The sequence below is a fragment of the Erpetoichthys calabaricus genome, chromosome 3 (assembly GCF_900747795.2).
Source record: "Erpetoichthys calabaricus chromosome 3, fErpCal1.3, whole genome shotgun sequence".
NCBI classification, from domain to species: Eukaryota; Metazoa; Chordata; class Cladistia; order Polypteriformes; family Polypteridae; genus Erpetoichthys; species Erpetoichthys calabaricus.
Genome location: NC_041396.2, coordinates 171,497,462 through 171,512,863, shown reverse-complemented (window position 1 = coordinate 171,512,863; position 15,402 = coordinate 171,497,462). Strand labels below are relative to the sequence as shown.

Genomic DNA, 15,402 nt, shown 5'->3' with positions numbered 1-15,402 from the left:
AAGTTATTTTCCCTTGTTATGGGTGTCTATTCAGTAACTGGGCTATACCTATTTTTTCAGTGTTGCTTCCCCACCCTAGCCATCTGGCAACTCTTTTGTTTTAGCACAGTCTCATACCAGCTAGGTGGTAGTGATCTTATGTTTTGTGCCTTTTCCAGTGCCTTGTTTTTGTCTTAGTTTTGAGATTGTTGAACCTAACAAGGCAGAAGCTACCATGTCTTTGTTCAAGTTTTGCCTTTCCGGCTGGCCCACAAATTAGACATTAGCTGCTTTGTGTTTCTTTTAGTCTGCTTTCTTCTCCTAAAAGGGAACAGCAATTCATTTTGTGTTTTGAGACAACCAACATTGTGATGGTCATTTCTTTTTATGACTTTTGTTTTTTTATGTTTAATGACTATCTTTGCAAAGAGCCAAGGCAGCATAATGGTTCTAGTGTGATGTTTTATTAATCTCAAAGGCATATTTTTTAAGATATAAATTAGGTTTTGCAGTGTCCTCCCTGGCATTTTTGGAAAAAAAAATGATATTATGCTATTAATTGTTGCTATCAAATGTAGTTAAGTGTATATCACAACTTCATAACATATGAAAACATGCTTTAGGCTTTCAGTACTCCTTTAAATCAGAATGAACAAACTAGATCTGAAAATAAGATAAAACTTGTGCAGCCTCTGTGAAGGCAAGTACTGTATACAGTAAAAATGATTGGCACCGGAGAGTGGTAGCATATTGCGTGTTTATTAGGACAGACATTCAGTAACGCACAAGTTAATACACTGCTTAAGCCTTGGTGTTCTTTGAATTTCTCTGAATAACCAAATCATCCATCCATCCAGTTTCCAACCCGCTGAATCCGAACACAGGGTCACGGGGTCTGCTGGAGCCAATCCCAGCCAACACAGGGCACAAGGCAGGAACCAATCCCGGGCAGGGTGCCAACCCACCGCAGGACACACACCCACACACCAAGCATACACTAGGGCCAATTTAGAATCGCCAGTCCACCTAACCAGCATGTCTTTGGACTGTGGGAGGAAACCGGAGCGCCCGGAGGAAACCCACGCAGACACTGGGAGAACATGCAAACACCACGCAGGGAGGGCCCTGGAAGCGAACCTGGGTCCCCAGGTCTCCCAACTGCGAGGCAGCTGCGCCACAGTGCCGCCCTAACCAAATCATGATATTTTTATTATTTTTTTTTATTAAATACCAACCCTATTTCAATACCACTCTTTGACTAATGGATTTCTACTCTGATATTATATGTAATGTTAATACATTTAAAACACTGCATAAAATCAGAAGCACACGGCGATGCATGACTAAGATGTATAGCTTTGTGTTTAACTTACAAGTCTATTCAGTTTTGTTAATTTTGATGTTATTAGTGTCAAATTCAATAGTGTAAACACACTGCACCTTAATTATTCTTTATTATTAACAAAGAGCTAACAGTAAGTGTAGAAGCAAGTAAATGTAGTAGGAACTAAAATTCAATTTCCTTTCAAATAAAAAAAATTGAAGGAACATCTTATACTGCAGCACGCATTGACTTAAAATGTACTAAGCTTATTAGATGGCGTGAATGCCCTTGAATGTACAGTAATAAAGAAATATAATAGTGAAATGTACTGTATTTAGTGTTATTATAAAGCTCTCCATGCTAGTCAAAAATGATTCAGTTGTCTTAATCCTTTACAGAAAACATAAAAAGTATACAGCAAATATTTTAAATATTTATTCAAGCTGTTGAGGAAGATCTGTAATAATTTAAACAGGACTGATTAAAGTAAGAATAGTCAACAAGTTCATAAACATAAATTACCATGTACTGTAAAAGCAAAATGGCATCCGTCAGCCTTAGCTTTAAAGCATCAACCATTTAATTTTTCTTTACTTGTTGCTCATTTGACACTACAGTACTCAGAAGCACATTTCTATTTCTAATGCATTTCTTACTGTTTATTCTGTTTTTATTGGTAGGAAAATTAAAATAAAACTTACTCAGGAGTCCTACATTCAATGAACTGTTATGATAAACATAATCATTACCTTAATTGTTTTGACACTCTCATTTAACATGTTTTGTTTTTAAAGTGAACACCAAGTGTAGTATGTTAATTATAGTTCTTACTACCACACAACCTTAGTTGCAGGACTATTTGTCATTTTACTCAAGCCATTTACAAGATATTTATTTAACAATTTCCTTTCTTGGGAGAAGGAGCTGCTTCTTAAACACTTCTCTCTTTTTAATAGGACTGAGTGATGATATTTGTGGAACAACTTTTAGCTGTCATATATTTATTAATCATGATGGGCCCATGAACATATTGTTTAAAAATAAATAGGAAAGTGATAGAGCTGATCCAAACCCTGGGAGGTGAGCTCTAACAAAACCTAAAGTTTTTTCATTGCAGTGGTTTGCATTTCATTACCTCAATCTGGAGATGATTTAAGTGACTCCTGCTGAGACTCATAGTGACAGTCAAACGTAAATTACATTTTTTATAACAAATGGAGTACTTAAGATTATGGCAGTACATGGTTGAATGGATGTTGTCCTTCCTTCATTACATGTCTCATTTGGTAAGTAACAGATGATTTTTGGCTACAACTGTCACTGTGAGAACTGAGAGTAATAAATGGCACTCAGATTGGAAGACATTGAGATCAACTAGAAGATTTTCGTATATCTACACATAAGTGCTTTTATCATTGCCATCTCTGTAGCTTGATTTAACTTTGTTATATTTTCGCTGATCTAGTATCCTACGACTGTAATGGTGCATCCTTTTGCTCCCAATAAAATGCAAACAATTCACGTAAAGGAAGTAAATTTAATGCAGTTCAGAAGTGATGCACACAAAAGAGAGAAGAGTATAATCTGCTCTAAAGCTTCCACCTCTGGGTATTCACCTCAAACCTCACCTTATCTATTTCATTATATATAGCTTTACTGAGCTGATGGAAACCATCCATGATTAAAAATAATTTAATAAAAAATTAATTCACATTTCATGAATGAATAGTTTGATAGACAGATAGAACTTTATTTGCCCCCAGGCGGAATTTTGTTTTTTTACAGATGCTCTTTAAATAAATAAATACATAAATAGATAAGTAAGTAAGTAAATATACACACTTACAAAAATGACTGTAATGCAAGAAAATTAAAAAGGAAGAAAACTATTGACTTGGAAGTCACAGTCACAATGGGGCATTATGCAGGTGTATTACTGTTGGTATAAAGGAGCCCCATTAGTTTTTCCTGACACACTCAGTTTTGTTTTAATTCTCTTCTTCACTGCAACCTCCAGGGGGTCCAGAGTGCCCTTTTGATTAACTGGTTGATTTAGTGGGCCTCTCTTGAAGTGATGTTACCAGCTCAGCACACAACAGCATAGAAAATCATACTGGCCAATACAGAGTTATAGAACATGTGAAGGATGTCACTTCCCACATTAAAGGAATGCAGTCTCCTAAGGAAAAAGAGCCTGCTCTGCCCTTTCTTATATAGTTCCTCTGTGTTCAAAGACCAGTCCAACCTATCATTAATGTGGACCCCCAAGTACTTATAGGAGTGGACCACCTCTATATCCACTCTTTGAATAGTGACCGGACATCTTTGGTGCAGTGAAAGTCAATAAGCAGTTCCTTGGTTTTGCTGACGTTAAGATGCAGAAAATTCTCTTTGCATTTCTTTTGTTTTTCCAGTTGGAGCACAGGCAAATGAAGTGACTTTCTCACACAGGGATTTGAACCCAACACCTCTGGGTTCAAAGTCCAAAGCCTTAACCACTGTGCCAGACTGCCTGCCTGTTCTTCTTGAATGAGTATGATCTAGTTGGCACACAGAAATATAAGTCAGAGCAACTAATAATATTATTTGGAACCATGGACTACAGTTTTGTAATCATAGTAAACAGTTTTATTACCATAAACAACTGCCTGTAGATTTTGCAATGTATTACTGAGCACATAATGCAAATAATTTGAAATTGAAAGAAAATTTGAAGACACTTGGAAAATCTAGCCTACTGTGTGACTTTGTTGAGCTCTCTGCTGAAACTCAAGAGGAGACACTTGTGGGAATACCAGGGGATTTTTTCTCAGGAGAAAAATTTGAGAAGAATGAGGCAAAATAAATTTAATTCTGATTTCATTGTTGCCTAGGAGAAACCAAAAAGATATTAAGGAGATCTCTTTTATGATTTTTGATTCCTATGGGATTTCTTTCTGCCCTTACAACCACCCCAACCTCAATTGCTTTTGGGATATGTAGTTCCCTTAACATGATATCTCTCCACTTTCAAAAGAAAATTGTAGGTTGGATACCTCAGCAATAACATCTTCAACTTAGAAACACTGTGAGCTGTTACTAAATTATTTCCTTCTAATATCCCTTAACAAATTTTATTCTTTCTTTGCTGTTATTTTACATTGTTTGTATCAGTCTTATGTAAAGGTTTTTGTTCCTTTCTGTTTTTTAGGAATGTCCAGATTTGCCTGCTGGGGCTTTTCAGTTGGGTTTGTGCTCGTTTCTGTTTCAGTTGCTATGTCAGGTATTGTCACATTTGTGATGTTTGGCTGGATTTTCAGGTCTAATTGATTTCTCCATATAGCATAACCAATTTCGGTGACAACTTTGTATGTATGTGTTATAACCTGCCTTTCCACTGTGCCCTGCACATATACTGGTGTTGTGATCCCTGAGTTTTACAGCTTCTCCTGGCATTAAATTAGAAATATTCTTAAATTTATGGACATGCATTTTTTTCTGTTTATCTTTTTTGTTTCTCCGAGCTGTGGTTAGTCTCAGCCAAAAGTGGTGTAATGTGTAGGTTTTTGTAAAACAGTAATCCTGTTTGTGTCCTCCTGTTCCTTAGCATCTGCGCATGAGAAAATTCATTCCCCAGAGGAGCACTGCTATATATCATTAGACTATTTGTGAGTTCTTCCTTGCTAACACATGCTTATTTTTTTCATTAGCCTTTTGACTGTTTTCGCTGAGCTCTCTGCGAGGCCTTTAGATCTGAGGTAATTGGGGCTTGAGGTGTCATGCTGAAAACCCTACTCTATGGAGAACTGCCAGAACTCTGCACTGGAGAACTGCAAGCCATTAGCTGTAAAGACAATGCAATGCAAAAACAGACTACATGAAAACTATTACTGAGTTGCTGACTATATAGTTCGTACTTCATTGTAGTTTGAACACTAATCAGTGCACTAATCTGATGCTATTATATGGCTTTTTCCATAAAAGTCAGAAACATTTACTACAGCCTGGTAATAAGGCCATCTTGGATCAAGTTGCCTTGAAAGTGTTTCAGATTGTTGCTGTTACCTAAATATGGCACACAATTCAGAGGTAGCTGTAACCTGGAATATGTCCCGATTAATACTAAAAAAATACTTGACCTTTTTTGCTCATACACTTTTCCTCACCCAAAAGACCTTCATGGATTTTGTGGAGAATCTTTTTCTGAGGCCTGCTTGTATGATGTACTTATTGCCTTTAAATATGATTCTGTCAAGATCAACATGTCCAGTAGTTGTGTATAAAAATGGGACAATCCTTTTTCTACTCAGACCAACCACTCAGTATGGCTGCTTTGAAGTCTATCATTGTGTCATCTCTCTCTCCAAATTGATCTCTTCAGATCTCTGGGTAGACATCAAAGTAGCACTCTGATCATGTCCACATAGGACTGAATGTCTGCCCCTGACAATGAAGTGGTCTCTTTGTACACAGAACAAGGAAGAATATCTAATGTGAAAATGTTTTTGCCTTAAATGTTAATGAGGTTTGCATCATACTAAAGTAAGCTGACAAGTATCCTTTATGTTTGGATAAGACAGTCATTTGAAGGTTTGGCTAAAATGAACACCAGTACTTTGTCCATACACATATTGGAAAAATCTTTCACATGCATAGGCAATTTCTAGCAGCTCCTTTTACTGTTTGTCTGTCACTTGTTTCTGCTGTTGAACCCAGACAAAGCATTCAGCTTGGTAAACTATGTTGTCCCAGCAAACTGAGACATAATCTAATTGGGTAGCTTGCAAAGTTCTACTTTAATACCTTTATTCAGATGCATTGGGTTGAGGCATATATATATATATATATATATATATATATATATATATATATATATATATATATATATATATATATATACTAGTCATTTAGCCCGTTACAATAACAGGCGCTAGAACAGTAGTGCATAAACATTAGTAGGAACAATCTATATTAAATGGCAAGGGACTTTGACCTCATTCTTTTTGTTGGTCGTATTTTTCTTTCTTTCAGCCTTTCTTTTGTTGATGTTTACTTGCTGAGCTGACCGTTCTTCGTGGGCTGCCGCCGTGTATTGTGTGTCTTTAATTTTCTGTGACAGTAATACTGGGCAATACGAAATTGTCCCTAGTGTGTGCATGGTGTGTGTGTGCCCTGTGGTGGAATGGCACCCTACCCGGGGTTTGTTTCCTGCCTTGTGCCCTGTGCTGGCTGGGATTGGCTCAAGCAGACCCCCATGACCCTGTATTTAGGATATAGCGGGTTGGATAATGGATGGATGTACTTAAAACAAAAGTGCATACATTTCTTTTAAACACTAGATGTGGTGATTGTCCTTACTGCTCTTGTTGTGTGTTTTGCCATGGCTGGATATAATTTGGGGTTGTAGCAATTTCCACATTTTCCACAAATTTTTCATGTTATGTAGCTCTCTGGCAATTACATGCACTTTGATTTAGCTTTCATGATGTGGACTGACCTGTCTTACTTACTAAGCTGTTGTGTGAAATATTGCATTTTATTTTGTAATGAATAAGCAACTCTTTCAGTTTATCAAAGTGACATGTCTTAGTAAGTGTGTACAACTCTGCCAAATGGTGGTGAAAAATGTGCCCTTCTTTTTGCACATTGGAGAAAAATTCACAGCTCTGAAATGTGATGTTCTGCTTTGGGGCAAAGTACTCCACAAATCTGGCATTGTGTGACAGTAAGCAAGTCACTTGACCTGCCTGTGATCCACCTGGAAATACCAAAAGAAGTGTAACCAATTGTATTGTGAATGCTATAAGTTACATTGGATAAAGGAGTCAGCCAAATAAGTAAATGTAAATGTAAATATGGCTCTTACATTTTGTGGCCTCAAATCATCATCCAGTATTTGGAGGCTATTATAAATGTCTGCTGCCTCTTGTCTAATGATGTGTGGTAAAACTGAGGCTTTCTTTTGTTGCCATAAGCCCATGGAATGGTCACATGAAGATAAATGTTAAAGCACTGCTCAAAGCACTTCCAACTTTCAGCCAGATGTCCTGCAAGCTGCATGCATGACAGTGGTTGTAACTTCTCCAAGGTGCTGAAAAGATCTCCCAGTCCATCCCACCAGTCTGTTTGCTAGATGTAATTCTGATTCACAGTATACAATTCTTTTATTCTGTGATTTGTTGTCTATCTCAGTTGCCACCCACCTCTTTATGTGTTGTTCTTTTGACTGCTGCTCACAAACTGGATTGGATCTGTTTAGAGGATAACTTCAGATATAAGAACAAAATATTTCTTGGTTTATATCGATTTATTTCAAATATGTATCATATTTGCGATCATTTTAAGAGGCATAATTAAAGTTTGAAAGTTTATTTTCCTTATACAGTGTGGTATATGATGCTCTATAGCGCCCCATTGAACCCACCAGACAGACGTCCCAGACACACGTGTAAAAGCACAAGAAGATTCTTAAATATATTCTCTTCAATAAAGTGCAGAGAGCACTGCACACTCCACAATTCTCCAATAATAAATCAATAATACAAAAACAATCAATACACTCCACCAACTCCCAGCAGCTCCGGCTCAATCTGCTGGGGTTTCCTAGAGTCCTTTTAAAGTCCATGACCAGGAAGTATTCCTTCTCCGGGTCAAATGCCTTCTTCAAGTATCCTGTAAATACTGCGGGCTTCTGTTCACATGACCCCGAAGTACTTCCGGGTTGATGTAACCATAATAGTCCCCGGGTTCATGGTGAGCTTCCCCTGGCGGCACCCACGGCACCCAACAGGGCTGAAGAGACCGACTCCATGTCCCATGCTACCCTGCAAAAATCCGAGGAACCATTTCCGTCCAGGGGAGCTGCCATCTAGCGTCCCGGGGGATGTAGTGTCCTGAACATGCTGCTTTTCTTCCTTTCCTCTGATGAGGTCCAGGCCAGACTGAAACGCCTGCCATCCATCACAACAGTAATTAAGACTATATTTATCTCATTAGTTATCCATAAAACAAAGGCTTTTTTTCCTGTATATTGAACTTAAATATTAAATAGATATTGTTGCAATCTGGGTCTTCTTTACAAAAATAAAAGTGATAAAGAGTCCTTTTCAAAAGCAGAGTTTATTCCATACTCATAGGAACAATTTTGGAATCTTTAAACAGAGCCTAAAGGCACATGAGAAACTGATTAAATCTTTCGGGAACAAGTTGACTCCTTTTCTGTCTTGTCTGATTCAATAAATTTCAAGGATGTCTTCTTCAGAGCTGCTCTCCTGCAGAGAGGTGGGGACATTATCTTTGAAATGGATCTGAAAGACACAAGCACCCCAGCCAAGGAAAGACCTGTTGTATTAGAGAAACAAGAACTAATAAATCCCTTTATTACTGTGAAATATGACATATGCATATTGAGTGAGGAGATTCAGTATTTTTCTGGTGTATGCTTGTGTTTTCATTGTTATCTAATAATACCTAGAAAGTGAATGTGCATTTTTCTACTCTGAATTTTTCACTAATATTATTATAAAATAATGGTATTTATTTATTTATGGTGAACTTTTTCATCTCAGTAACACCTATAGATTTTCAAACACCTTTTTACCTTGGAATATCCATCCATCCATTTTCCAACCCGCTGAATCCGAACACAGGGTCACGGGGGTCTGCTGGAGCCAATCCCAGCCAACACAGGACACAAGGCAGGAACCAATCCAGGGCAGGGTGCCAACCCACCGCAGGACACACACAAACACCAAGCAAACACTAGGGCCAATTTAGAATCGCCAATCCACCTAACCTGCATGTCTTTGGACTGTGGGAGGAAACCGGAGCACCTGGAGGAAACCCACGCACACACAGGGAGAACATGCAAACTCCACGCAGGGAGGACCTGGGAAGCGAACCCAGGTCCCCAGGTCTCCCAACTGCGAGGCAGCAGCACTACCCACTGTGCCACCGTGCCGCCCACCTTGGAATATATTCTTGCTAAATTAAATAGTTTACTTTAAATGATAGGAAATGACGTGTCATTCTTCTGTATGCATCTCTGATACAAAGCATTGGAGTAGCAAAGAATACTCAAGGCCTGACTGAACTTATCAGGACAAATGTAGAACTAAGTAACTGTTAATAATATTTTAGCAAAACATGCACTTTGCATGGAGGACCCTCGATAATCAATCAGCAGGCAAGGTTTGGGAAACAGTGTATTGATTGCTAAATTGAGTAACATGTGCAATCTCTTATCCTCCACGTTACAAAAAAAAACATTGTGCATATTAATTTGCTACATTATTATTTTTTTTTACATAACACTTATTCAACCTGCCAACTCTAATGTTAAATCAACTGCAACAATCTAGTCAAGTCAAGTCAACTTTATTTATAAAGCACTTTACATACAACAATCTAGTAACTTATTATAACTTATTATTATTATAAATATATTAATTTCGCCCTGCCCAGGATTGGTTCCCTGCCTTGCACTCTGTGTTGGCTGGGATTGGCTCCAGCAGACCCCGTGACCCTGTGTTCGGATTCAGCGGGTTGGAAAATGGATGGATGGATGGGTACTTTAATGGTTCTTTGCTGGGTTTTGTAGATACTTGAGGAGCAATTGCTTGACAAATGCACATTTCATTCAGGGAAAGGTTTTTGCATATGAAATTAGTTTGTTGAGCTTTGGAAAGTTTTGTAATATGTGGACTAAACAGAAGTTTTTAATTTACAGTAGTCTACCTAGCAGTATACTAAAAAATCAAGAAAACCTAAACTTAGTTTATGCTATTGTAAAGGCATGAACCCATTGTGTTTTCACAAATCTGTTACCATTAATTCATGGTTATTTATGCAACCTGCCAATAAAGCAGGTTACTGCTTTAAGTCAATAAAGCATCTTACTGGATTCTTCATGTGAATGGTTCTTTTGAGAACCAAAAATGGTTCCCCTATGGAATAGGTAAGAACCACTCCAGCACTTTTGTTAAGAGTGTAGATCTTGGCAACACATAAAACAAGAATCATTAGAAATAAAGAAACATTGGGATGTAGGAGGTTAAAATCTGACTAGACCCTGAGAGCTAATTGCAAACTAGGCCCAGGGACCATCTGAATTTAACCCTAGCAGTGGTACTCAGTGCTGCATTGTTTGGAATAACCAAATGTGTGGTCCCTAAATAAAATCCCCACAGGAAAAATCTGAATCACAACCAAACGTTTCACTGCTTAAACCAAGCATGCGGATCAATTTTGCATATTTGTGTAAGTCCTAGAAATGTCTCCTACAGACTCTATCATAATAAAGCAGGTGTGTCAACTAAATTAAGTTTCCCTGTACAAATGGGGAATTTGTACATAATTTCAGCTTTATATATTTGAGAAGATATGGAATTATTCTAAATTTATTTTAAATATGAATGGTCCTGTGAAAAAGAACTTTACCTCTTTCTGGATTTCCACTATTATCACAAATTTTTACACTGAATATTGTCAGGTGTTTAAGCAAAATCTGACATTAAAATAAAGTGGCCCTTGTTTTTTTGGGTGCTTATCTAAAGAGCAAAGTTATCCTACACTATTTGTTTCAAAAAGTAATTGTCCCTTCACACTTAATTACTGGGTTAAATTAAATAATTACAGCCAAACCCTTCCTGCAATTCAGAATCAGCATTACACATTGCTGTAGATGAATATTACCCAATGTTCCTTGTTGAACTATTTTAATTCAGAAACACTGGAAGGTTAATAAGCATGAACTGCTTGAATGAGGTTCTGCCCCAGTAACTCTACTGGGTTTACGTCTAAACTTTGAAATTTTCCATATATATGTTACATGTCACGCATAGGCAATTTAGAGACCACAATCACTTTGATACTATTGATTGTGTAGGAAAACTAGACAACCTAGAAGAAAGCTATGGAGGCACTGGGAACACTATAAGAAGACAATAGTACCTTCTGCGAACCATTAAAATTAAAATTGTATCAAAGATACTCAAACAATTAAAATTCAGTGTATTAAAGATACTCTGTGAAATGCAATAATGTATAACATTTAATGCAATATTTGATATAAAATTGTTTTGAAGATTTTGTGTAATACATATTCATTTAAAAGGTCACTTTAAATATACATACAATGGATATGACAAACTAATACTCTTGCAAGTTAAGCATAGATAATAGATATTTTTCTCAGGGATTTTTGAAGACCAAAAGATACTTAAGTGGTTTACCACATGTGCATTTTTGTTAAAAAACTCATCTTCTCATTATCACTTAATAATAATGCCAGCCAAATAGTAAAGCTTGCTAAAACCATAAAACCAAATGCCACACACAATGATGGTAAAACGAAGGCAGAAATTCTGCACCCTTAAATTTAGTCTGTATTACATTACTGAAAAGTTAAACAAAATCAGATGTTCATTCATGCAGAACACTAATTCCATAGTTCACTTAAATTAAAATGATTTCCTAGAGTGCCAAAATAGATTCACCCAATAAACCCAAATGTATGCTTTTTTGTTGTTAATGTTATTACTAACTCTAGACTGGATAAACAGGATAGAAAATGGATGGATTGAATATTATTACTACTAATAATCACTTTGTTAATGGTTAAGTTATTTTACTAGTGCCAACATTGTCTTCATATCAAACATGCTGTATGATTTCAGCTAGCTAAGAACAATTTGGCTTGGTTTAGCTTCACTTGCAGATCCATTGTCTATAAGTAAGGCAGCCATTAGTACTTGAATCTTGTGAGTTTTTCTGAAATGTTTACTAGAGTAATGATGACTTCAGCTTTTTGCCATTTATTGTTTAACTTTTAATTAAAATAAACAAAGCACACTAACAACATATCCCCATAAGCTGTATCATTGTGAACTGTAGCCTATGTTGGTCATTTTCATTACAAGAGATGGATACATGTAGTGGTGCTCTGCTGGCAATGGCACTGTTGTTGTTATTACTATTATTATTATTTGAGATATATTGTATTCTACCAGTCCTGTTGAGACTTCTGAAAGCATTGAGCAGCAAGTCAAAAGAGTGAACAGAAAGTTCTTAAAAGAAAGGAAAAGATCTTTAAAATACAAATGAGGTCAAAGCCAGGGTTGCAATATGGTCTGTCATAGGTCAATGAGGAGGAGACACACATAGGCCCTGATCAACTGGACTCCACCACTGTTGAAAGCCAAAGCTTTCAGCCAACATGTGTTGTGATTGGGAGTCACAGATATGGTGAAAGGGTCTGTGGCCTCAAAAAACAGCCATAAAACAAGCCAGGGATTTTGCTAGCCAACCAAAAAGTGTCTCATCCCAATCCAGCTAATCCCCCAGATGTGAAAATTGAAAGGCCTTTTGAAAGGACTCATAAGAGGGAGAAAACCATGAAAACTCTTGCTTGCAACCAAAAGGCACCAAGTATTATTTATAAATGAACATTGTTGTGCCACCAGGCAATGAAAGGATAGGGATATTAATAGGAGTTAGAATAACGAATCGGGGCTGTCATTGAGAAACTCAAAATAAACAATAAACACTCTCAAATAACTGCAAAAAATCAAACAACTTTTAAAACCGATTACAAAAACCCTAAAACATATGAGAAGAGAAATATTGTGGCTGTATCACTAATAATCATGAATAACAAAAGGCATTCAAAAAGAGCAAAAAGGATTTGCCTTAAAGAGGCAATTCCAGGTAACCAAGACCCAATACACAAACCAAGAGAATAATTGAAAGACCAGAGCAGAAAAAGTAAAAAGAAGAAGAAAACAGAAAATCCAAAAAAAACAAAACAATAATACTCTCAAAAGACTGCAAAAACTTCAGTGCACCATCCCTGAGATTCCTCTTCTCATTGGCCTTAAATAGCCAAAAAGAGGGCTCAGCAGAGGTGATGTCAGAGTGGTCCCACTTCTTGGGGTGTCACCTATGGAACACAAGGAATAAACTCACAACTATCTATCTATACATCTAATATAAATTACAGTACATAATTACAGAATAATAAACATAATCAACAGTAAAAATAACAATTCAAAATTAACAAAAACAACAAGAAAACATAAAATGCACATAAGCCCAAGTTTACACATAACAACATATTAATCTTTTGGCAAAAGCCGAGTACCTAGCCTGGTCTTTATGAAGTCCTATTATAAAGACAGGTGTAAGAGCTTGTCACATCCATGCTGCAAAGCAAAACCAGTGGCTTCCTCATCATCTTCCTGAAACTCCCACAAAGACATTAAGAGTCATTCAAGTAATGAAACCAACAGACTGCAGAAAGGTGTGAATAATGATTCAGAAGATGAAAGACCAGGTGGAATGTTTAAGTAATCAATTGGAGCAAAAGCTAAAAACATGTAGATGAAATGGATTGAAATATAGAGAAAAAAAATTGAAAGTGAAAATGAAACAAGCAAAACTGAGAATTGTTTGGAGCTCACTTTAATGATGTGAAACATATGCTCATGATCTGCTTCAAACAATTGGAACCAATAGCATCTGCTGTTGACAGAAGAATATTTGCTGTAGAAATGAATGTAAGACACATAAATAAATATAAAATAAAAATTTTGGAGTCTAAACATATATCAAGAAATAAAAAATCTGGTAGAACTGTGAGGTGACAGGAGGCACTAGAACAGAACCCTGCATTTTATTTGGTTACTTTTAATCTTTAGCTTTTCTGCTATCGAATGAGTGCTGCATTTTACAATGTCAAGTAGCTTCTGATATACCTTTATGCACCCGTTCAGGCTCAAAGTTATTTTGTGGATTTTACACACATATCTAAATCTCTTCAGAAGAAGACAAAAAAGAATAATTTCTGACATTTTTTAAACATAAATTTCTTCTAATAAGGGCTGGAGCAGAGATTGCAAGTGGGAAGTCGATATTGAATATTAATTTCCAATAAGGGGAATGCCAGAAAGAAAGGAATGTCAAGAATATCAGTTTTACTAAACCTTGTAAAGTATTAATATTTACTGTGAATAATATAAACGTGTTGAAAAAAAAACCACTTCTGTTTTAAGTGACATTATTATATATCAATAACTATGAGTCTTTGTGTTTATTAAGAGTATAATTTAATACGTTTTTTCTTTCTTTATTAATTTAACTCTGAAAAGGCAGAGATCGACAATTCACAACCTCTGACAGTACTCTTGGTCATTTTTCCTTTTCTGCTTTTTGTATTTCTGTTTTTGCTATTTTTTCCTTACTTCTTCTTGCATTTTGGTGGTAATAATGTTTTTAAATTACTGATTGCTTTGTATCTTATCTTAATAGAATCTAATATAGTTTTAATTAATTGTACAGTAGTTGTTTTTTACTTTTCCTACTTTTTGGTGTGATGATTAGCTTAAATTTAGATCTGCTCTACTAGGACTGCATTATTATAAACATTATAGAAGTTTGTAAATGTTGATATATCAGTGATTTGCTGTTATTTTTCCTACACTGCTACTACAACATAATCCTTATGCATTTACATGTCATAATAAAACAGTTGTGTGTTCATTTCACTTAGTTAATCTCCAGAACATTCCTTCACTTTTATGATAAATGCATTTAGCATTTTTCAAGAATAAGAATTACACAAACATAGTAGATTAATAAATATAGTGATGAGATTAATCGATTCAGATCAACATACCCCACTTCCTATTCACATACTACTTTCAAAGATTTGAGAGTCATTGAACTGCTACTTTTATTTACAATATTTAGTAACTTGTTGCACATATCTACAATTCTCTATATGAGGAAATATTTCTTGTGAAATTGTGAAGTATTACCCATCACTCATTTGTGTGTCCTTGGTATTCTTATGCAGTTCAAGCATTGACAGTACTTAGCATAAGGGTATTTAACTTCTATATACCAAAGAATTTCTGTTCAGGTTATTAAAAAAGATAATTACTGTTTAAGCTTATCTAAAAACAAGTAGATTTTCATAACCTTGCTTTGTCTCCACGGGTTATCAATCTTTTTTTGTCCTGTATAGTGTATCATGATGGTCCCATTTTCACTAATGTGATATGGTGGCCCAGCTTTGACTTTTGGTTTTCACTACCACTATGCTCAAATTATCAGCACTGAAA

General features: G+C 36.1%; 1 protein-coding gene across 2 annotated transcripts in view; it reads right to left on the bottom strand.

The window, feature by feature from the left end:
• pax1a (paired box 1a) overlaps window positions 1–15,402 on the bottom strand; it is a 78,524-nt gene that overhangs the window by 30,141 nt on the left and 32,981 nt on the right. The window contains exon 5 of one of the 2 annotated variants that reach the window (XM_051924809.1): window positions 8,305–8,623. The exons of the other annotated variant lie outside the window; for it this stretch is intronic. Within the exon in view, the coding sequence (XP_051780769.1) occupies window positions 8,469–8,623 (155 nt within the window). The 3' untranslated portion in view covers window positions 8,305–8,468. Of the gene's footprint in view, window positions 1–8,304; window positions 8,624–15,402 lie in introns of those variants that run through there. 2 annotated transcript variants of the gene reach the window in all.